This window comes from Portunus trituberculatus, chromosome 35 (assembly GCF_017591435.1).
Source record: "Portunus trituberculatus isolate SZX2019 chromosome 35, ASM1759143v1, whole genome shotgun sequence".
Classification (NCBI taxonomy): Eukaryota; Metazoa; Arthropoda; class Malacostraca; order Decapoda; family Portunidae; genus Portunus; species Portunus trituberculatus.
In genome coordinates this window covers 15,185,926-15,210,925 of record NC_059289.1, presented here as the reverse complement: position 1 = coordinate 15,210,925, position 25,000 = coordinate 15,185,926, and the positions used below count along the sequence as shown (strand labels likewise).

Here is a 25,000-nt window from a genome sequence, read left to right as displayed (position 1 = left end):
ACACACACACACACACACACACACACACACACACATGAAAACAATTACTGTGGCGCCACATCCTCGTTCACCTCCCAAACAATGAATGATTACTACAAAAAAAAACTAACAAATAAATAAACAAATAAAACACTACTTACATCACAAAAAAAATACAGAAAACAAATAAAAACCTTGAAGACAATAAAAAGGAGGAGGAGGAGGAGGAGGAGGAGGAGGAGGAGGAGGAGGAGGCCAGGATGATGATGACCCTTGAGGCCCTCTCGTCTAAGAGCCACCCGGAGCTGCCTTGATGGAACAGGACCTTTCACTCGAGATTCAATTAAACTCCTCACACACCGCCAGAATCAACAGTGGCAGCGCGAGTGAGTGAGTGAGTGAGTGAGTGAGTGAGGATGAGAGAGACTTGGTGAGGTGGTGAGGTAGTGGATACGTGAGTGAGGCGCCTTGAATCATGCCCGACAGAAGGGTGTATGGCAGTGCATGAGGGAGTATAAAGGCAGGGAAGAGGCGGTGACGTGAACATGAAGTGCTGATAAGAAGAGTCATGCATTGTTTTTTTTTTTTCATCTCTATTCTTTTTCTTTTCTTTCCCTCTTGGTTTCTGACGCGAAGTTCGTTTATTAGGGAAGCTTTTTTTATATTCTATCCATTTTTTTTTTTTTTTTTTTTATAGTTAAGGTTATTCAGTGTGAGTTTGAGGTATTATTATTATTATTATTATTATTATTATTATTATTATTATTATTATTATCATTATTATTATTACGATTATTATTACTACTACTACTATTATTATCATCATCATCTAGAGTATTAAGGGGGATAGAGTTCAATTTAGATGTATATAAAGATTAAATATTTTTTTCTCTCTCTCTCTCTCTCTCTCTCTCTCTCTCTCTCTCTCTCTCTCTCTCTCTCTCTCTCTCCATATACGAACCATTATCTTATCTACAAGAGGTGAAGTGGCTATACGGAAAGAAAGAACCAGCTCAACAAGAGGATGACAGTGTGAGGAACTAGAAATGGGAATACCAACGAAATACGAGCGAATACACAAACAAAAAACCCATAGAAGTAAATCAGCAAGAGGAAAAGAAACATGATGAGGAAAAACTAGAGAAAATATCAGGTATATCTATATGAGGCAGGTGTTTCGGTGACATATAAAAATATTGTAAGGGAAATGTACTTCACGATAAGAGAGAGAGATGAAAACGAAAAAAAATAAATAAATAAATAAACAAGAGAAATAAATAAATAAACAAGGCGGACAAATACACGGAAAAAATAAGGCCAAATAAAAATAAAAGTCACAAAATCAAAGACAAAGCAATGAATCGATTTAAATAAAGAAATATAAAGATAAGGAAATACAAACTGAGAAAAAAAATACCAACACACACACACACACACACACACACACACACACACACACACACAGAGAGAGAGAGAGAGAGAGAGAGAGAGAGAGAGAGAGAGAGAGAGAGAAAATTAGAGAACAATAGACACCAAAAAAAAAAGAAATAAAATAAAATAAACAAGAAAATATTAACAAACTCCAATACTGATGATAAACATGAACAAAACAGCAAAATAACATGAACCAATTGAGTACCATGCTTATCGAACTCAACTCAACACCATTTCGCCCCACGCACACCTGTTTGGCCCACACGTGTCACCACCACACCTGCCTGCCCTCACCACGCGGCTGGCGAAGACAACACTGATGATCAAGACAAAGGTACAAAATAAAGGGCCACGTTATCTCTCCGCTGTAATATTATCATGTGAGGAAATATTTGTTAGTATGGAGATTAGTAGTGGTGGTGGTGGTGGTGGAGGTGGTGGTGGTGTAGTAGTAGTAGTAGTAGTAGTAGTAGTAGTAGTAGTAGTAGTAGTTGTTGTTGTTGTTGTTGTTGTTGTTGTTGTTGTTGTTGTTGTTGTTGTTGTTGTTGTTGTTGTTGTTGTTGTTGTTGCTGTAGTAGTAGTAGTAGTAGTAGTAGTAGTAGTAGTAGTAGTAGTAGTAGTAGTAGCAGTGGTGGTGGTGGTGGTGGTGGTGGTGGTGGTGGTGGTGGTGTAGCAGTAGCAGTAGTAGCAGCAGCAGCAGTAGTGGTAGTAGTGCAGTAGTGGTGGTAGCAGTAGTAGTAGTAGTAGTAGTAGTAGTAGTAGTAGTAGTAGTAGTAGTAGTAGTAGTAGTAGTAGTAGCAGCAGAAGGTGGAGGTGGTGGTGGTGGTGGTGGTGGTGGTGGTGGTGGTGGTGAGAAGGAAGAGCAGGAAAAAAAAAAATAAGAGGCAACAGGAAATGTCAGGAAGAGGAGGAGGAACAAGAGGAGGGAAGCGGAGGAAGGAAGCAAGGATTAAAGGAATTTTTGAAGGCAGGATGATGAGTGAAGGGGAAGGTGAAGGAAAGCATTGACGGTGGTGGTGACTCTGGAATGTGGTGGTGGTTGTAGTAGTGGCGGTGGTTGTGGTGGTGGTGGTGGTGACGGAGGCAGTACCGGTGGTCTAGCTTTCAATTAACCTACCTCACGAGGACCCTCTAATTTAGCCCTGGCACTGGCCTGAATAATCTACGCCACACCTGGTACTTACCCCGGACCACTCCAGGCGGTAATTAGCAAAGCAAGTATTCATGGTCCTTAATGAAGTTTAATATAACGTAAGACTTCAAGTTATACACCTGCCTCCCGCCAGCCCTCATTAGAGCTGCCCGCTGAGGGATAATAATAATGCTACCAATACTTAATGCCTCAACCTCAGCTACAATTACCCTACAGCTCCAGCCGGATTTATATTATGAATACACCAACTGTATATCGTGTGTGTGTGTGTGTGTGTGTGTGTGTGTGTGTGTGTGTGTGTGTGTGTGTGTGTGTAGGCCATGATAATTACTATAAAACAATACTGCAATAACAATAACGATGATGATAAAAGACAACACAGACAAAAGAACAATAACAACAACAACAACATCAATAATAATAATAATAATAATAATGATAATAACAATAATAATAATAATAATAATAATCCACAACAACAACAACCTAATCATTAGCTACAATAAATACCACCGCTACTACATGATCCTTAACACCACCAACACGCACACATCACCCACCACCACCACCACCACCACCACCACCACCACCACCGCCACCAGCGCCAAAACAACACCCAAGATATAATGCGCCATAAATCAAAGAGGTAAGACTGAACCTAAACCCAAGCTGTTGTTTATTTACAGTCGCGAACATTATCATCGCAAAACTGCTTCGAGATTTATGTTCTGCGTCCAACTACCTCTGGAAAAATATAAAGGTAAATGAAAATAAGAAATAGGAAACGTTATAATGGGTATGGAGTGTAGATGGTTGAAGTATTAATTAAAAGAATAAGAGAACAGATGGTAAAGTCATAATTCAACGTTCGATTGTTAAAGTACAACTAAGTAGCAAAACAAATGGTGAATAAAAACAAGAAATAGAATGGAAAACTTGTCATAATAGATATATTGTGAAGAGGAATGAAATACTGATGAAGAAGAAAAAAAAATCCTCAAGTCATAATTCACTATCAACTGAATATTCATGTGGAAAAAAAGAAAAAAAAACTTATAATAAAAAATCATAACAAGTTTATTCGTTAACAATTAAACTCTATAGCGAATTAATACATTTGAACGCGTCACAATATTTTCATCAGACAAAAATTAGCCACATAAAAAAATTACGAAAACTTTCATTTCCTCCAGAAGAAATTAAGAAAAATAAAGAAAACGAAAAAAATACAGAATACCAAGAAAAACAAGAAAATGAAAAGAAAAAAAGAAAATTGACTTAAAAAAACGGACAAAAAAAACTTTCCCGAAACAAAAACAACAAAAACAAGGAAAATAAAAGAAAAAAATAAATACCTGAGCAAGAATGTAAAAAAAGGGGAATAATGGAAAGATATCTATTTGGGACAGATACTTATTTATGCTTGCACCGAAATCTATCAATGATGCTCTGTTTTCCTCCTCCTTCTCCTTATCATACAACTTCTTGCTTTGTTTTGCTTTTCTTCCTTCTGATTTTAAGACAGATGGGGGACAGCGAACAAATCAAACTAGTTCCTTTTTTTTTCATCCTTTCTTTCTTCATCGTTTTCTTTCTTCCTGCTAACTTCTTGCTTTGTTTTACTTTTTTTCCTTCTTATTTTTAGTCAGATGGGGACAGCGAGCAAATCAAACTAGTTCATTTTTTTTTTTCATCCTTTGTTTCTTCATCGTTTTCCTTCTTCCTGCTCCACATACATAAATAAAAGAACCCACAAAACGCCTTCACTTGCGTAACAGTTTATCCTCCTTTGCGGCCATTACTCCCCATAATACAATTGGTAACAGTGACGCACGCCTTTGTATATGTGACATTTATCGATGACGAGTAAAAAGAAGCCAGAGAAATATATCCAAAACAGCATCTATAGCACTTGATAAGAGAAGGATACTAGGATACTGAAGTGTGTTTAGTCACTCTCTAGATCCGTCTCGCCTCCCACTCCGCTACTCCCAAGTCCTCCTTTATCTCCCCTCTCCAACTCCTCCCCACTTACCTATCATAAGACAACGCCCATCTTATTTTTTTCTCGTTTTTTTCTGAATTCATCTTTTAACTACCCATCTCTCCCTATTCGTCCCTCATTCGTAGGTTCCTTATTCCTTATTTTCCGCTTAAGTACTCGTGTTCATTATTCCCTCCTATTTTTACTTATTTTTCAGAAAAACGCCCATCTTTCTATATATTTCACTGTTAACGACCCATTTCCCATATTTACCTCTCATTTCCATCATCTATATTCCCTAATTTCCCTTAAAATACTCTTTACTCCTTCCTATTTCTTACCCATTATCAGGCAACGCCCATCTATTTCAAACCTTCACTCTTAACAACCCATTTCCCCAGTTTAGCCTCATTTGCGGGTTCAGTCATCCCTAATTTCCCCTCAAAATACTGGGCAATCCTTCCTATTTCCTCTGCGCCACAACTCACTTCTGGAAAATACCCATCATCACTCATCACGATTACCTACTCTCGTCTCCTCACACCGTTTCTCTTCCAGTATATATATCCTATTCACCATGCAGTTTCTCAGTAGTGTTACGGCCCGCCCGTAACATACTCCATTACCATCACCTCCTCCGCTTGCTACCTCGTTCGCCACCTCTCCACCTCCCCTCCACGTCCCCGTCTCATGAAGCCCCGCTACTGTCCCGAAGTTGGATTCACGCGGCCCCATTCGACTCAAGCGGAAGTGTTAAGCGAGCTCCCTGATTTTTGGACGTCAGTTAAGGTCAAATCCTCAACCAGTGAACGCAACGCCTCTTGGAATACCTTGGGATCCGTATCACCCAGCACTTCATCACTGTGACACCTCATAAGTATCACTTCCCCTCGTCCCGGTTTTTCCACATTGCCTCCATATAGGATTAGTATTATTGTTAGGTATTGTTAAGTTGGGTTCTTTATTGTAATATTTGTTATATCGATATGTGTATGTTTTGTTATATCTATCTGTGTATGTCAGTTTCATGTGTGTTTTGTTATTGGGTTATTAAATAGTTTCTTAAGTGCTCCTTTTGCATATCCTCACCAGTTGAACCTGCACCTGCAGTGTTTTCTTTTTTTGTTATTGTTCACCGGCTCCCCGATGCTAATCTTACCTAGTTAACCGGTGAACGTAACGGTAGTGGTATACTCTGGCTGGATCTGTCTGATTCTGTATTGGTCCTTTCCTATGACGAACATTTCATTCTCTATAGCGACTAGCACTTTAGAGGGCTTTGTTTTTCTTTGTTTTTGTTTCCCTAGGCCAGTGTCCCTTTTACATTAACCTCTTTAGTACTATGACGCTTTTTCATGTTCAATCTGCTTACTATTTGGTGATTTTATACAGCTTCAGAAACTTGTGGGGGGGATTAAAATAGTGAAGACACTTGCCATTTATTTTTCTGACTTGCAGAGACCATTCTTGATGTCGATAAAATGGTCTAATCGTGCACAAATCACAAGGTAAAAATGTGTCCCATGAAGGAGTTAAAGAAGAAAACTTTACACACATTTTTATTCCTAAAACACGTTATATTTCTCTTATAAAGAATACGTGGAGGAACTTTGTCACTGGGGAATTAAGTATCCCTAAACACCTTGCTAGTTCTAAAAATATTCCTGTAGCTTCTCGCTATTTCCATCACTGTAGGACCCCAAGTACTTTTCTATACCTTACACTGGAAATCCCTGGAACACCTTGCAAAATGTCATTAATGATCCTGAAACACCTTACTACTTCGTCATTGAGGACCCCTGAAAAAGTCTTGTTGATCGTGGAACACCTTGCAAAATGTCATTAATGATCCTGAAACACCTTACTACTTCGTCATTGAGGACCCTGAAAAAGTCTTGTTGATTCCATAATGAGAGAATACTTGAACACTTTGTAATTCCCTTCACTTGAAACCCCTGAAACATCATACTTTTAAAACTCCTTATTTCAATCACTAGGGGCACGCGGGACACCTAACACTTCCTTCACACATTAATATTTCCATCATTAGGAGCCTTTAGAACATCCTGCGGCGCCACCCTGGAGTCTTTGGGAGGGTAAATCACGATGCTTTACCGCCTAAACCCTCGATAATATCCATGCATCCATCTTTCACCCCGGACACCTGGCGGGGAGTGTTACCAAGCCCCGAACACGCCATGGAGACTCATCTGAAGCACAAAACTGAACCCCCAAACCCATCAATTCTGAAATTACTGAAGAAAAATTACGAGTCTCTACCTCTTTGTTGTATCTAAGGTGAGTCTCTAGTGCAATGTTTGTCCAAGGATCCTGAGACTGTCTATATTCCGTGATGGTATCGATTATTTAAATTCAAGCGATGGTATCACTGTTAAGTCCTCCCTTGGCGGCACTGCGGCGGCTCATCCCTCCCTTCATTCCTCATTCACCACTTCTAATCACCACCACCATCACCACCTCCCACCACCATCACCACCGCCACCCTCCCGCGCCCACCTACCACCATCTAACATTTACCTGCCCAACCCACCCACCTGTACACCTCGACCTTCACTCCGTCATCTCACCTGTGCCCACTTCACCACCACCACCAACACGTCACCTTCTCGACTCAGGCAGTTCAGTACATGGTGTTATACTGAGTTCTTCCTTTGAGTGACATCATGGTCCGTATTCTAAAACTTTTTTGTTCTGTCATAACATTTTTTTAAGGTCACGGGGATGATTAATTAGGTGTAGTTATGTTAGTTTTTTTTTTATTTGGAGAGCTTGTTACTCTCACTAGTCATGGAAATACTCTGTTAACTATTAAATTCAAGCGTTACAAGCATTTCAGACAAGACTAGAATGTGTTAATACACACTCCATGTGTATATTATTCTTGAAACAATTCTAGAAAATGTTCTGTCTGTCTCTCTCTGTGTCTCTGTCTCTCTCTCTCTCTCTCTCTCTCTCTCTCTCTCTCTCTCTCTCTCTCTCTCTCTCACCACCTACATACCTCTGCCTCCACACCTTTCTCCACCTGTCTGCTCCGCCCACGACTATCTGTCTTCGCACTTACACCACTTAACTGATTTTCTTACCTATCCTACGCCATCATTCCCTCCCTCCACGTGTCCCTTCCCCTTCCCCCCACCCCTATCCCCTACCCTTTCTCTCCCTCTCACCTGTACCTAATACTACATTCCCCATACACCTGCACAAATTAGGAACAGCCCCATACACGTTCTATTTTAAGCATACATAGCTGGTTGACTTTCCCTTCCTCCTCTTCTTACTCTCACCGACACACATTCAGAGCTTATAAATTGCCCAGCATCCTTCATACTCGCCCTTCTCAATACTGATCGGAAGCGTCTCTGCTCCAATTTACTGATGTACGACGCTCTCTCAATCGCGCACGAAAGCTGTTAACCTCAATGTGTCCCGCGATACGATGCCCACCAGACTGTTTTGTCCTTCAGGTGAGAATTAACGAGTGTAGGATATTGAATGGTGACGCAATAAGATGACGTAACGAGGAAAGCATGAGGTGTGACGTCAGACTATATAGAGCAGGTACCAAATACCTCGACCCTTGAACCCTAAGCAGAGTATTATATGAATATATGCTTGATGTAATGTGAAATCAATAAGGAAACATTAATAAATATCAAATAGATTTAAAAATGGGAATATACAGTAAATTACATGCACTTAATCCTTTCAATACTGGCACACATTTTTTTTTATCTTGTGATTTAAGTACGATTAGATCATTTTTATTGATATTAGGAAGAGTCTATGGAGGTCAGAAGATTAATGGCCAGTCTTCAGTATGTGAATCCCCCACACAAGTTTTTGAAGCTGTATAAAATCGCCAAATAGTAACCAGAATGAATATAAAACGCGTCATGGTATTCAGGGAGTTAAATACACACTGCATATTTAACAAACTAAAAAGCTAATTACAAAAAAAAAAAACACAGTAAAAATAAAGTAATAGCTAAAATAACTATCATAACTCGAAAAAGCCTAAAAAAATTAGTGTATCATTTCAAACTTAGTTAAGATAAAAGCAAACACGTGAACTGAATTAAACCAAGTAAGTATCCAGCACGAGAAATAAACAAAACGAAAAACAACACATAAAACAACAAAAAGGACGAATCAAGTCAATAAACAGTCGAATATTCAATAAAACGTCGAATATTCTAAGGCCAAATACTTAACTGACCATCAAAATAAATACCAAATGAAAGAAAATGATAAGACAAAAGCTACACACTCCTAACTTCCAAAAGGGACTCAACTAAGCAGCTAAAGAGATAAATGAATAAGAAATGAAAACCCACGTAGGTACATAGGATACTAAAAAGGACGCGTATAAAAAGCCGTATCAAACTACCACGAAATTTCAAGCCCCAAAGATTAAAAGCCATCCACTTTACCCTCGTGTCTCTAGAGGTCATTAGCATATCCGTCGGCGCATCAAACTCGCCCTTATTATCGTTCAATATCGCACCTTCTACGTGTATGGCATAATTCCGAGGGCACGCCTACACACGCACACACACACACACACACACACACACACACACACATTAACCTCCACTCCTTTTCTTTCTCTCCTTCCTCTCTTTCTTCGTTTTTTCATATTTTCCTCATCTTCTTCCTCTTCTTCTTCCTCCTCCTCCTATTGATACTATCCTGCTCTTCCATTCTTCATTCAATTTTATTTAGTCCCCTTTCTCTTACTATTTTTATCATATTCTCTATTCCCTTCATCTCCTATAACTTTCTCTTCAGTCCTTCCTTCCTCCTCTCTTTCATCTAAGTTCTCCTCCTCCATTACTTCTTCTCCAGTCCTTCTTTCCTTCCTCCTTCCTCTCTCCTATCAACTTTCTCCTATTCTTACTATTACTATCACACTAATCCTTCACTATCTCCTCTATATTTCTTCCTTGTCCTCCTCTTCCTCCTTGTCCTCCTCCTTTCTTCCTCACTCTCTCTCCCGCCCCCTTCTCCATTGTCTCCTGTTCCGTCCCCATGTTCTCATTTACTCTTCTCCTCAGCACAGATTGTATCTCACCTGTGCTTGAGAGACTTAATGAGTGTCCTCAGGTGGCGCGGATCCTATCAGATACTCATTATTATTTTTTCCCTTCATTTAATTACCTCAACCTTTACGCTGCCACATTACTCTCCTATTTTGCATGCGGGCGAGGTGAGGTGTATATATATATTTTTTATCTATTTTTTTTTTTTCTCGATGTTCTCAGCAGGTGTCGTTCTATGGAGTTGGTTACTGTCTATTGTTAATTATGAGAGAGAGAGAGAGAGAGAGAGAGAGAGAGAGAGAGAGAGAGAGAGAGAGAGAGAGAGAGAGAGAGAGAGAGAGAGAGAGAGAGAGAGAGAGAGAGAGAGAGAGAGAGAGAGAGAGAGAGAGAGGTGCGTGTGTCTGTATCAAAAAGGGATTCAATAACACCTTCAAAGAAAATAATTATGTGCTACAACTTTTCCCTTGATACAAATGAGAGGGTGCGGGTCGCGGCCCTCAACGTCTCAATCCCTATAAAGTGCAGCTGCCTCTCGGATCTGGGACTCGTCTGTCTCGCTGCCTCTAAGACCAAGCACTGGCACTGCACAACAACACACCCGCGGCTCTGACAGAATTCTTGCACCAGTCTTGCCTTACTAATGTGTGATCGAAAATAAAACTCGGGGCTTCTAAAGTTCTTTCATTTTCGCACGAGTCTTTAACCCTTTCAGTACTGGGACGCATTTTTACCATGAGTTTTGGGGTATGATTTGACGATTTTACTTACATTAGGAAGGATCTATGTATGTCAGAAGATTAAAGGCCTCAGTCTTCACAAGTTTGATTCTCACGTAAGTTTCTGAAGCTGTATAAAATCATCAAATAGTAAGCAGGATGGATATGAAAGTGTGTCATAGTACCGAAGGGATTAATGAAAGTATGAGATGAATAAGGATTGTGATTCCCTAATAATCCTAATACCTTAAAAATAAATTGCAATGTTCTAAAAATTTAATACGTTAAATGGAATTCTAATATTCTAAGGAAAACGGTAATATATTAAAAGATTATCAAAGTGCTCATAAGATTATAAAAATATAACGCTTCCAATACTGTACAGAATATTCTAGTTCGCTAAAGTTTATACCACGAAGAAAATTGCAGTATCATAAATAATACAAAAACCATAGAGAATATTTTCCAGCCTAAACATATCATACCAACCTAAATGTCATTCTAGTATAGCAAAGGTGATACTACTCTGACGACGACAATTTTGACCCTCAAGTAGACCACAAGATCCTTAAAAAAGACGATGACACACTGAAGAGAAGCTCACAACACTTAAAAAATCATCCTGTAGTCCTTGGAAAATGCTAATGGGGGGGATCCTCAGTAGCCAGTTCTAAGGAACCTCAATTAGATCCTACTCGGTACAGGACTCCCAAGACCCTGGCAATCCTAACGGCGCATCCTTATAGACACCCATGTCCCCCGCCTCCTGACGCGTCCCTGGAGACAAAGCAACACCTTGGAGTCACTTCCGCCTCTTATGGCCACCAAGGGGACGAGTTATGAGCGATTATGTTTTGGTAATAACTCAAACATTCACAGTTCTAAGTGCAGCGGCCGCCAAAAAGTGGTTCTCCTCCGCCAGTAAGTAAACAGGGAGTCGCCTTCACCGCTTTCGTCACTGCCGTGCTTCCCTCTCCCCCTCTACAACAGATAAATCAAGGAAGGAGGCGCTGCTTGCACAAAACAACAACGGGACAAAGAAAGGCAACGAGATCCTCTTAAGTGGGACACCAAACCACCATCACCACCACCACCACCACCATCACCTTCCTCCTCCTCCTCCTCCTCCTCCTCCTCCTCTGACTCGAGACGCCGTGCCCGACAGAGGTTAAAAGTCACTCTGCCTCCGCCCTTCATTCTTGCATAAAATATCCTCGCCCTAGTAAAGTGAACGAGATATATATCCTGATAGGAAATTCCACACGTAATATAACTTTCCGTATCGATCGATAGATATGAATATAGAGCATTTCCATCCGATCATCTGCCCTTGACACGCACCACAGTGTTTCAGAGCTTAAAGCCGGACACGGGGCTCTATAGATAGTGGCGACACACACACACACACACACACACACACACACACACACACACACACACACACACACACACACACACACACACACACACACACACACACACACACACATGTACACACAATGACAACAAATGCACTCTTATTTGGCATCATGTAAACACTCATGCGGATACGGGCATGTACACGTCAAAACATCTGCACACACACACACACACACACACACACACACACACACACACACACACACACAAAGATTTTCCTACCCTTAACTCTGTCTTCAGTCTTCACAACACTTTGATGAACCTTCTGTTACTTTGCCTTTATTCTTACTTCCATTATCACTTTCGTAATTAGCACAATTAATCAAAAACACTAAGAACTATTGTACACTAAACACACTCGAACACACTTACTTCGCCCTTTATACCGGCAAATACACCCTAAAGCACACAGTAACGCAAGTACAATATCATATAATATCGTTTTACAACCCTAACACACACACACACACACACACACACACACACACACACACACACACACACACACACACACACACATAACACTTAAGAATTTTATCCACCTCTCCGTCTACCTTCCCTCTCTCCTTCCCTCCCTCCCTCCCACAGTAGATCCCCTCCAGCGGCGTCTCCTTCACATAAAAGTCTACAGAACCCAGTCCATTTTGCAGCATTTCCTCGGGTCCGCGTCTTACTGACATGAGCTCAGCAGGATCCTTGAGGACTCAGCATATAGACGGACACAAGATGATATGCGCTCGTCTTGTTATAACGTAGTATTTGAATATCTTTACACTACGGAAGGTACAGTGCAGGGAGAGAGAGGGAGAGAGAGGAGGAAAGAGAGAGAGGGAGAGGGATAGAGAGGAAGAGAAGTTACATACAAGAACACTTCATAACTGAGAAAAGCGGTTCGTGGAATGTATATAAATCTTGTTCTAGAAAATAAAGGGTGTTATCATTCGTAGTGACTCGAGTGAATGGAACCTTGTAAGTGGTAAGAGGATTGGTGAGTAATGGTGTGGTGTGGTGTGCGTGTGGTGTGTTGTGTGATGTGTCGTGTCGTGTCGTGTCGTGTCGTGTCGAGTCTTCTTGTGTTGTGGTGTGGTGCGGTGTTGCGTTGCTGGGAGAACATGTACAACTAAGAAGATGAGTATGAGAGTCCAGCCCGCACCAACGCTCACGCCTTTGTTGTGATAATGGTTACTGATTGATTGAAAGATTTGCGCCGCAGCATGGAGGTCATAAGGCGGCTTAATAGAGAATCACATGACATGAACGCCATTGTGAGCATAGAGCGGACAAAAGGACATAAGGAGGAAAAGTTAAAGAAAGATAAGAACTTTATATTATTTCAAGAAAAAAAAAATACTGCGAGACATTTCAGGGAAGGTTAACAGCGAAATATTTGAATAAAGTTAAGAACAGAATACAACTACAAAAACTAATAAATAAATTAATTGAAGTGAAATACGATGCGTGTATAATATCCACTACTAAATGAAAAAAAAAAAGTCAGTGAAATCAAAAGAAATTAAAAAAAGAAATACAGAAAAGGCAACACGTAGTACACAAACACCACAATAAACTTTTAAACACAACTAAAACACACACACACAAACCACCATCCCTATCACAACCACCACCACCACCACCACAACAACAACAACACACTACAAAAAACAACACAAAAATAAAAGTTCAGCTCCAGCCCATCCCAATCACACCACCACCACCACCACCACCACCACCAGAGACACCCCCGTAGAGCGCACCCCCCGCCAGGACCCCCCGCCGCTCGCTTCACACCTCCTCGTCGTGGCGTATGACGTTTGGCACTATCTGGCGAGGTTATCAGAGCTATAGGGGGTCGTTAAAACCTGCGGACAAGACAGAGCGAGACTAGACGCCGTGGAGGAGGAGGAGGAGGAGGAGGAGGAGGAGGATCTGGGAGCGTTAGACTAAGAATGTAGGTGAGGAAATAGTTAGTTGTGGATGCAGAGAGAGAGAGAGAGAGAGAGAGAGAGAGAGAGAGAGAGAGAGAGAGAGAGAATATTCAGAAAATATACAAGGGAAGAGAATAAGAAAATAAGCAGTAAACAGGGAGGAGGAGGAGGAGGAGGAGGAGAAAAAAAAAGATATACAAGCATAAACAGAAAAAAAAAAAAACAGGAGACGAGAACCATGATAACTACTAAACGCACAAACACACACGAAAGAAAAATAAAACATTGAACTTCTCCTTAACAATAAAAAAAAAAAAAAGGAAAATAAAAGGTGAGGAATTTAGACGACAGGTATCACTTTCCTTAACACATTTGGGGGACGCGAACAAGATGCGGCGTGAAAACCTACTAAGTTCTCAGGCACCGAACACTTTAGCAGGAACTCGTTGCCTTAACCTATTCAATACTGAGACGCACTTTTACCATGATTTTTGAGTATGATTAGACGATTTTATTTTGCATTGAGAGGGGTCTATGGAAGCCAAAAAAAATTAATAGCCAGGGTCTTCACTATTTTAATCCCCCACATAAATTTCTGGAGCTGTATAAAATCACTAAATTGAGAGCAGAATAAACATGAAAACGCGGCATGGTACTGAAGGGGTTAAATAAGACGGTGAGCGATTAGCCAACACGCTGAGCCAGCCAGGTAGACACACGTTACCTGGGCTGACCCTCTAGCGCATGATGGGTCGCTGCCTCAGGTGAGCGGGACGCAATAGGGGGAGGAAGGAAGGGGGAGGGGAGATCTGCCTCACTTGAAATATCTGGGTGTGTTAGGAAACGTCAACGGGCATGTCGATGGAGGAAGATAAACACATAATCCATTCTGCCGACTCTATATGTTACAGGGTGTTTCTCCGCCACCACCACCGCCACCACCGCCACCACCAGCGCCTCCATCATCACCGTGACTTATACACCATCACCTGCCGTCTACATCATCTTTTTTTTTTTAATATAAGAGGGGAAAACTGGCTTAGGGAAACAAAAAATAATAAAGTAGAAAGGTCCACTGAGATGACAGTCCCCTTACATCCAATGCCTCCCTTTAATTTCTTGCATTTGTTCTCTTCCTTCTTTTATATTCTTTCTTACTGTTTTCTTTCTTTTTTTTCTGTTCCTTCTCCTTTACCACCTGTTGCTTATCCATTCATATTCTCTCCATTTCACTTTTCTTCTTTTTTCACATACTTCTTTTTTCTTTTTCTCCACCTTACCATTTTATACCACCACCACCACCACCTCCTCCTCCTCCACCTCCTCCTCCTCCTCCTCCTCCTCCTCCTCCTCCTCCTCCTCCTCCTCCTCCTTCTTTTCTTCTTCTCTTTCTTCTTCTCCTTTTCTTCTTCTTCCTCCTCCTTATCCTCCTCTTCCTCCGGCTCCTCCTCCTCCTCCTCCAATTCTTCTCCCTTCTTTTCACTTTCTCTCCACTCCATATTTTGAATTTATTTATATTCCCATTCCTTTCTTCCACTTCAATCATGCCAAAAGAGAGAGAGAGAGAGAGAGAGAGAGAGAGAGAGAGAGAGAGAGAGAGAGAATCTAATATCTTCTAGTTTTAATTCCAGCGGACAAAGGAGATAAACCTAGCAGACAACCACGCCACGTCCATAAATCTGGGCCACGTGTGTCCAGCGCCTGCATAAATATAGATTTGCGGCTAATACTTATTTCTAATACACTAACTACACTGGCGCTTCATGTTAGGAAGAAAAAAAATAGATTAATAGAGTAAGTGGACGAGGTCTGTGTTGTGTATGTAAAAAAAAACTAATACTGAGGCTAATTCTTATTTCTTATACACTAACTACCCTGGTACAAATACACCGTAAATAAGATAAGGAGTTTACACGGCGTCTGTATAACAAATAGCACTCGTTGTGAGTCTCCATTATAGCGATGAGATACAAGATCGCAAGCCGCAAATATTCAAGTAAACACTCTACAGATAACGAAATGCAATTAGTCACGGAAGGAGGGAGATAAGGAAAGCAGAAAGGGATGATAATAATACATGCTTGGGAGTAGGAGTTGTATGACTTACGGGAACTGATAAGCCACGCAGCCCTTAGCGAAACGTAGTGGATAAAATGTAGCTCAGTGACAATCAGTATCAGCTGGTCAGAAGGAAAAAGGAAGAGGTAAAAAAAGAAGAAGGAAAAAATGATAATAGAAGAACTGGATGTAATGAAGATTGTGATAAGGTTTATTCCAACACTAAATATTATTGTTACTTCTACTACTATTACTACTATTACTATTGCTACGAAGAACAAGAACAAGAACAAGATGAGGAAAAAGAAGAACAAGAAGAACAAGAAGATGATGATTTTGATGATGATGATGATGATGATGATGAGAATAGAAAAAAAAGGAGGAGGAGGAGGAGGAGGAGGAGGAGGAGGACAACAAAAACATGAAACAAAAACAAAATTCCAGATCACGTAACAAAGGAAGAAAATAAAAAAATGACAACAAACCAGAACACTTAAAAAAAATAAAACAATATAAAACACAATAAATAAATAAATAAATTAAATAAAACAAAGAACAATAGACAAAAGAAGCAACAGGAGGAAGAGAAGAAAAGGAAAGAAGGAAGAGAGGAAGAGGACAAGAAGGAAGAGACAACCCATGGAGGAGGAGGAGGAGGAGGAGGAGGAGGAGGAGGAGGAGGAGGAGGAGGAGGAGGAGGAGGAGGAGGAGGAGGAGGAAGGAAGGAAGGAAGGAAGGAAGGAAGGAAGGAAGGAAGGAAGGAAGGAAGGAAGGAAGAAAGGAAGGAAGGAATGAAGAAAGCAAAAATAAAGAAGGAGGACAAGGAAGAGACACCCATGGAGGAAGAAGAGGAAGAAGAAGAGGAGGAGGAGGAGGAGGAGGAGGGGAGAGATAAAACTTGACCCCACCAAGTCTCGGTCTCGTGGCCATGCGGAGATATCTCACCATCTCGCAGCCAGGTCGGAGAGACGCAGCCTTATCATCTCGCTTTGCATACGTCCATCAATATTCACTTGGCTGAGGCAGGTGAGGCAGACACTTGATATACGCACTCCTCCACCCCCCCTCCTCCACCCCTTTCCACCCATTCCACCTCTCATCCACCTAGCCACCCACTCCCGCCCATCCGCCCCTTCAGATCCTCCCACATCCTCCTTTATTCTCTCTCTCTCTCTCTCTCTCTCTCTCTCTCTCTCTCTCTCTCTCTCTCTCTCTCTGGTTCACTATCAAGTCTTCGTTTTCTTTTTTTTTCTCTATCTCCTTTTAGTTTCTCTGTTTCCATGTGTTTTAACTGTAATTCTCTCTCTCTCTCTCTCTCTCTCTCTCTCTCTCTCTCTCTCTCTCTCTCTCTCTCTCTCTCTCTCTCTCTCTTGGCTTCCCCCCGTTTAGACCCACTCGTCCACCCATCCACCCATATCCACCAACTCACTTATTCACTCACCATCCATCCACAAAACCTATCCACTTCCCTTTTCATAAACACTTCTTACTCTTCTTTCATCTTTTTTTATGCACAAGTACAGTTTATCATCTTTTTTCTTCCATATTCACTTTGTTCCCTTTCTCATTCGTGTTTCTTATAATATATTCGACGTTTTTCCGTTTTTTTTTTCTCTCTTTTTCTCTCTCTCCATGTTCCCGATCTGTCATGTTCCTTCATCGCTTCTCCTCGCGTTTTGACAATAGCCTCCACTTTCTCTGACCCTCTGTTCGTTTTATCTTATCTCCTTCCTGTACATATATTTTCCTTTTTACAGTCCCCCACTCCCTTTTCTTTGTTACACTACTATGCTGTTAATTCGTGCTGGCTGGCTGGCTGGGGCTCTCTCTCTCTCTCTCTCTCTCTCTCTCTCTCTCTCTCTCTCTCTCTCTCTCTCTCTCACACACATAACAAAATACGACCAAACTAATTACTAAAACCACAAACATACTGTAATATATATAAATACACAGGTAAAAATATATGAATAAAGTATATAACAATTTCAAAGCAGAAAAGTAAAGGCGGAGCGTGTGAAGCAAAAAAAAAAATAAAATACGTATATTATAAAAAGGCTAAAGAAAATAAATTACACGAAAATTATACAATGTGACAGTGATAACAACCCTCGCGAAGGATGTAAGACCCAAATATTTGTTTAGAAAAATCATTTGAGCCGCCTGAGTACACCTTACATCACCATCTTTCTCCACGCTACACCCTCCCGGTATACACCACCCTAAGTACACAAAAAAGAGAAGGTTTCCACAACACCTATCAAAAGAATCAACACCTACCTATCTTCCTCCACGTGGCGTTATCATCACCATCAAAAGTGACCCACCCACCCTCACCCTTCACCCCTCACTCCTCACCCTCCCCCCCCCTTTGCTTCGCTATCATCATCACCACCATCCAAGCATCATTACCCTCATCACCTTTACCATCATTTCTCCACTACTTGTCAACTGCCACACAATCATATCCGTTCCATCAACTCCATCATCACTTTGGAATGATCCACACCACCACCACCATTAACCCCTTCCGTACTGGAACGCATTTCTACCTTGAGTTTTTGGGTATTATTTGACGATTTTATTTACACTAGGAAGGGTCGATGGAGGTCAGAAGATTAATGGTCAGTCTTCACTATTCTGATCCTACACATGAGTTTCTGAAGCTGTAGAAAAAATCACCAAATAGTAAAAAGAGTGAATATGGAAACGCGTCATGGTACTGAAAGGGTTAAACTTATCACCATCACCCTACGCATTCATTATCACTCACTCCATTACTCCATCATTCCCTTCCACCCTCACATCATTTCACGATAATCACCATTCCTGCATTAACTGTCCCCCCTCATCGAGCCGCACCGCCTCGCCAACACCGCTATTATTACCACCACCACAAGCACCGCAACCATCACCTCTGCCACATTTACATCAGTACCCAGTCAGCTGTGGCGAGACAAGCTTTCCCCAACGCCCGAAAAAGGAGTGAAGGAAAGTATTCTTTGTTTAAGCCGAGCCTCTCTCAGAACTGTTTATTAATCACATTACTGCCTCTCCTCTACCAAGCGATTAAACGTTAGCTTTTCCTTGAAGTCATATTATTAGCATGCTTAACTGTTTCTGTGTTATAATTCAGCTGCTTTTAACTGATTGCTGTGGAAGTTATGTGTGTTTTCAAGAGTCCATGATTTTAGAGGTATATTAAGAAAAGATTTTGTATATTTAAAAAGAAAACAATGTCCATTAGAACCTGACTGATCATCGCCGTGGCCTTTCAGTCTGAAGTGTTTAAGAATGCTAGCTATAATTGTGAGTTAGAATAATCAATACATACCAATCATGAGTTAAATCCTACTCGTTTTATCCTTTACCTCCTTTCACTCCCTCCACACCAGAATGATGAATGAATAAACTAATGAGTCAATAAATATACAAGCAGAACAAACAAGTAAACAAGTAAATATCATAATCATCCTTATATCTTATGAGTAATTGTAAGTTTTCGAAAATCTCTATATTTCTCATATAGGCTACACCCTCTACCTTCCCTCTATTTCTCGTCTTACATCTCTTTCTACTGTAATTGCAACCTTAACTTAACCTTTCAAGTCATACTTAGGCCTTTGAATAATGAAAGCCACATCCCTTCCCCTATCACACGTGTTAAGCACCTCTCCACTTCTCTCTACATCTCATTTTCTCCACCTCCCTCCACTCGGCTCAAGCCTTTGTCCGAATCCCACCAAGCCACACAATGATCAAACCTCCACTCCTTCCTTCACAGGTGTTCAATTCTCGTCTCCTCACCGCTTCCTCCTCTCTCCGCTCCTTTCTCCCCACCTCCTCCCCTTAAAAGTCAGTCTTGATCCAACCTTTGTTCGAGTCATAACAAGCCTTCGAATAATCAACCACACACCACACACCTTCTACCACTCCTGTCGAATTCCTCACCTTTGCCTATTGTTCCTCCTCCTTCTCTCTCTCTCTCTCTCTTCCTCTCCTCCCTCTTCCTGCCACCCAAAAACTCGGCCAGGTACGCACCACACCTGGCTCTCATCCTGCTGGTGTCATTCTACTTTACATAAAAAAGATATTTAAGACGCAACGTCTCCTAGTCCTTGATAGTTATCGTGCAGCGGGCGTTTATCCTGCCAGCATCAGCCCGGTGTTGCCGATAGAGAGGCTTTGTCGTACAATTTTACGGCACTCTTTAACACCGATATCTTTTAACGGCTCAAAACCTCCAAGAATACAAGGGAATCGATGGATATATATTGGAGTACGCGTAGTTTTCCACTTTATTCGGAAAATATAAATGAATACCTATAAAAATCGATGGGAGAGGCGAGGTGACAAACGCACACACCCCTCCCTCTTCCCACTCACTCTCCCTCCTCGCCCACCTCTAGACACGCTGCGTTGGCACCATTGCATCTATGAGTACATCCATCATCCAATTTCAGGCGTCACACTCTAGCATCTGATCATTCAACTTACATCATTAATTATTATTTATCACTTGCCAATAGCATTCAGCGCTAGGACTTCATCTACATACGATCATTTCCACCCGGGAGAGGCTCCGGACTCCCCTTCCTGTTCTGTACAGTTTCTAAGGCTGGACTGAATTATCAACAAAGGACTCGAGACTTGTTCCGCGGGTGTGCAAAAGCGGTGCCAATCGTGAGCTCTGCGTGGACACGAGTACGACTAATTCGCTGATATATGGAGAACATTTATCAACGCCAGCCTCGACGCGCCCCCGCTGGCTACTTATTTTGTCTAAACTGCGAGTGCTTAGGAGCATTTAGTGGCACTAGTGTACACGCGAGGGAACTGAGCAGGTAGCAATGTTCCGCGACGCTCACCTGCCCCAACCATTACCTGGGGATAATAACTCACATTTGTCCTGCTGCAATGGACGGCAGTGCTCGCAATTTTGCAATGTGAAAGCTTCTAACGCTGTATCTTTTCTTTGAGTGTATTTTTTTTCTGGTGTAAATTTATATTCTTCACTGAAACTGGATACACATTACATAGAACCTTTTCATTCTTTCTTTATTCGTTTACAAGATTGATAGCCTTGTAATGATTAAATAGATACACAAATAAATATAAGAGGACAATAATGGCTCCTTATTGCTATACTCCATCAAATTAGCACAAATATAAACCCGGCAGTACACAATATATACTGAACACGCATTAATTCCTACTGTTTCACTGTTTCCTAGTACCTGCAGTGTGCAAAGTTTGTGCCACGAGACAAAACATTTCCCAAACACTCAGGTAATAAACAAGAGAAACGCGCGTGTAAATGCTTGCACCAGTCAGCAGCCAGCAAGCATAATGTAAGGTGAACGCGTCTGCTGAGTGAAAGGAAACAAATGCACGAAGAAGAGGAAGACAAATAATTATGAACGATGCATAATGAGAGGATAAATATTGTTTTTATCTTCGACAAACAACCATCGTCAGCTTTCAACAACCATCAGTCACCACCACCATTACCACAATTCAAGCCTGCTACACCACCACAACACACCACCGCCACGGGAGGCAACACTCACTCACTGCTATCACACACACACACACACACACACACACACACTGTCTCCACCCAGCACCCACCTGTCTGCTATCATTTCACTCTTATCACTGCCTTACATTCTCGCTAACACTCCTCACTTTTCGCTAACTTACTATTTATTCTTTCTCTTCCAAACCTGGCGCCCTTATCTGTCCTCAGTGCCACATATCTACATTCTGGCACTACACCAGCGCGCAACAAACACGCCACACTCTAAATACAACGTTATTTCTCAGATATCTCACAGGAATGCCTAAATAATGACAGTGAATAAAATAATAGACAAAATACGAGTTGACAGACCTACCTTGGACATGTTCATATTGCGCAGGCGTTCATCAGAGAGCATTCGGTTGTACATAGCGCGCGCTAAATTCGACCTTAAGTACGGCCCTCCCCGCGCCTCACTCATGCCGACCGCCGCCGCCAACAAACACACCACGATCCGCCACTCCAGCCCGGCACTCATCCAAGATACCCACTCCACCACCAGCGTGAGGTACCACAGAACGTCCGGGAATGTCAAGCAGTACAGAATTCAGTGTTAGAGTTAGGTTAAATCCACTAAATGTCCTGAACACTGTCACGGGAGCAGGTGTGTGGGCCGACAGCTGCTTAGCAACGGCCTCCTCCTGGCTAATTTTCACACCCTTCCAATGGTTTACCTCTGTCCACAGCACCTCCCTAGGTGGCCAAACACTCGTAGATCAGGGAAAACACGTCAGATAAACAAATTATGCAGAAATAACACCGTAATATGCACTTAAAATAACGGGCCCTGCGGAAGATGGCGTTGTTTACTGTACGCTGAGGGCATCTGGCGGAGGCTGGGATGACCACGTGCGGGAGGGAGGTTTAAACCCGGATCGATGGCGCGCTGAGGTATCGCCCCACTAGACAGACTGATTTTATAGGGAAATTTTTATGCAACATTCCAATTACGTAGCATGAAGGCAGTTTTATACCTCATGAATACTCACACGAAGACTTAACAGGAACCCTGGACAGTGCTCGCCGGGATGGGCAGCGGCGTCACCTGGCTTTCACATTTTATTTTTCGAGAATTCTGAGGGGAAAAAGTCTGGAAGGAGGAACGGCAGTATCAAAGGAAAATTGAATTAGCGGAAGTTTGCCTATCTAATGTGTGCTTTCATAACGTCGACGCGGCACCAAAGAAACTTGATAAGAAGGGGAAGGGAGAGGAGGAGGAGGGCTCGAAGGGGGAGAGGTGGAGGAGAGAGTAAAGGAAAAGAGAGGGAGAGGAAGGGAGGAGGAAAATAAGATTCAGGATGGTTGAATATTCAAAAGTGAATGGATGTAAACGATAAGCGAGTAAATAAGGGAATAGAGATAAAACCAAGAACTAAAAGGAATGAAATAACGTTAAGGATGAACATACAGATTATTGAGATAAAAAATGATATGATATAAAAAAAAAGTGACAGAAAACCAACTTGCCTAAATGAGACTTGCTAAAAAGGGTATGTAAAATTATGAAAATGTACGAATTTGAATTAATAAAAGTGAAAAATATACAGAATGAGAATAAAGGATATCAATCTTCTTAAACAGATTAAACACACACACACACACACACACACACACACACACACACACACACACACACACACACACACACACACACACACACACACACGCTAATGAAATATATGGATGAAGGAGGGAAGAAAGGAAGGACGAAGGAGAGAGAGAGAGAGCGATAAAGGTAGGCCTATAAGGAGGAGAAAGAGGAAGAAAAGGGCTGAAAAGACGAAGAGCGAAAAGTCCTCAAGGAGTAAGATGAGCGGTGGATGGACCTGTAATGGATTGGTGAAGGGAAGAGGTGGAGGGGAGGGAGAGAGGGGTGGGCATGTAATGTATAGGAAGGAAGGAAGGGGAAGGAAGGATGGGGGTGTGACGTACTGACTGAAATAGAGGCGAGGGAATATGGAAAAGAGGAGGGGTGTGAGATACATGCTCAGAAATTGTGAAAGGATACAAGTGGTGAGAGGAGAAGAGGAGGAAGTGAAGGATATTAGGATAAAGATAGTGCTTGGTAAATAATGGATGGCTTGGTGAGACAGGATAGAAGTGGTGAAAGGAAGAGACGGGAAAATTATCCGGATTAAAATAAGATATTTTACACTACTTGAGCGAGTAACACAAAATTATAAAAAGAAAAAATATAGGAAAATATGAATATAATCATATGAAAATTTGAGTGGAAAACATATTTCAAAAGTGAGTATGCCAAACAAAATGCAAAACAGGGAACGAAATGCTACAAAAATAAATGCTAATAAACGAATGAAATTTATTAAACAAAAGAAAAGTATATCATATATATATATATATATATATATATATATATATATATATATATATATATATATATATATATATATATATATATATATATATATATATATATATATATATATATATATATATATATATATATATATATATATATATATATATATATATATATATATATATATATATATATATATATATATATATATATATATATATATATATATATAGATAGATAGATAGATAGATAGATAGATAGAGAGAGAGAGAGAGAGAGAGAGAGAGAGAGAGAGATGACTAAGAGGAAGAGTGAGGACAGTGCTAAACCACATAGGCCTCCAGAAAGGATGAGTTGGGGAGACGTAGGCCTCTCCCCTTCCCATAGGCCTGGGAGAGGGGAGGGGGAGGGAGGTCTGGGTGGGCGAGACCAAGAAATTTAACTGATTAACGAAAAATCGATACTTAGCACACGAGGCTATCACAGTTGCCAGATTGTCTACATTTTTTTTTTACCTACATTTCCCTCCTCTCCTTTCAAGACGTCAGAGTCCTGCGCCACATGTTTACGACCTGTCTTTACGAGTTTCTTGGCGAATGTATAATTGTTTACGCAGCTATGACGGAGATGCTTGTCGTTTTAATCCTACTGCTTCAATGTACGCACGTTAAACCCAGACTCTGCTGCAACTTTATTTTTTTTTTTTTCGTATGACGCGATAAGATAACGAAAAGAAAACGGAGAATATGAAAAGAGAAACCGGAGAAGCGATCAGATGAGAAAGGAAGGAATGCAAAGTAATATATTTGTGAGAGAGGAAACTGAAAATAAATGATTAGTCACAAGGAAATACGCTACTATGAAAGAGGAATTAGAGAAGAGACGAAAGAATAAAGAAAGGAAGGGAGAGATGAAAAAATGATTGATAAAAAAGAAAAAGGAGTAAAAACGGTTAACATCACAAAGAAATACGCAACAGGGAAACAAGGAAATGAAATCAAAGGAAACATAAATAAGAACGAAGAGAACAAATGATAAATAATAAGAGGAAAACTACTAAAAAATAAGAATAATTGAGGTGATAACAAAATAAATAACAGAAACATACAAAAAAAGATGGACACCGAGGAAAGATGTAAGAAATATTAGGAAATAACACGGAATAAAAAAAAAAGAGGAAAAAAAGAAGTTTAACTGAAATCACAATAGAAAAATTAACACAAACCGTGGAAATATAGAACAAGAAATGCAAAACAAAATGAATAGATAGATAAATAAGATAAAACAAAACAAAATAAGAAAAGGTAGTGTGTAGATTGGATATACGAAAGAAGAGGAAGAGAAAATAAAACGTGATAAAGATGAACAGGT

At 40.9% G+C, this 25,000-nt stretch overlaps 1 protein-coding gene across 2 annotated transcripts in view; it reads right to left on the bottom strand.

Moving 5' to 3' along the window:
- Nucleotides 1-25,000, bottom strand: part of LOC123513020 (protein-L-histidine N-pros-methyltransferase-like) — a 1,006,690-nt gene that overhangs the window by 537,713 nt on the left and 443,977 nt on the right. The window contains exon 1 of one of the 2 annotated variants that reach the window (XM_045269828.1): nucleotides 21,623-22,140. The exons of the other annotated variant lie outside the window; for it this stretch is intronic. Within the exon in view, the coding sequence (XP_045125763.1) occupies nucleotides 21,623-21,784 (162 nt within the window). The 5' untranslated portion in view covers nucleotides 21,785-22,140. Of the gene's footprint in view, nucleotides 1-21,622; nucleotides 22,141-25,000 lie in introns of those variants that run through there. 2 annotated transcript variants of the gene reach the window in all.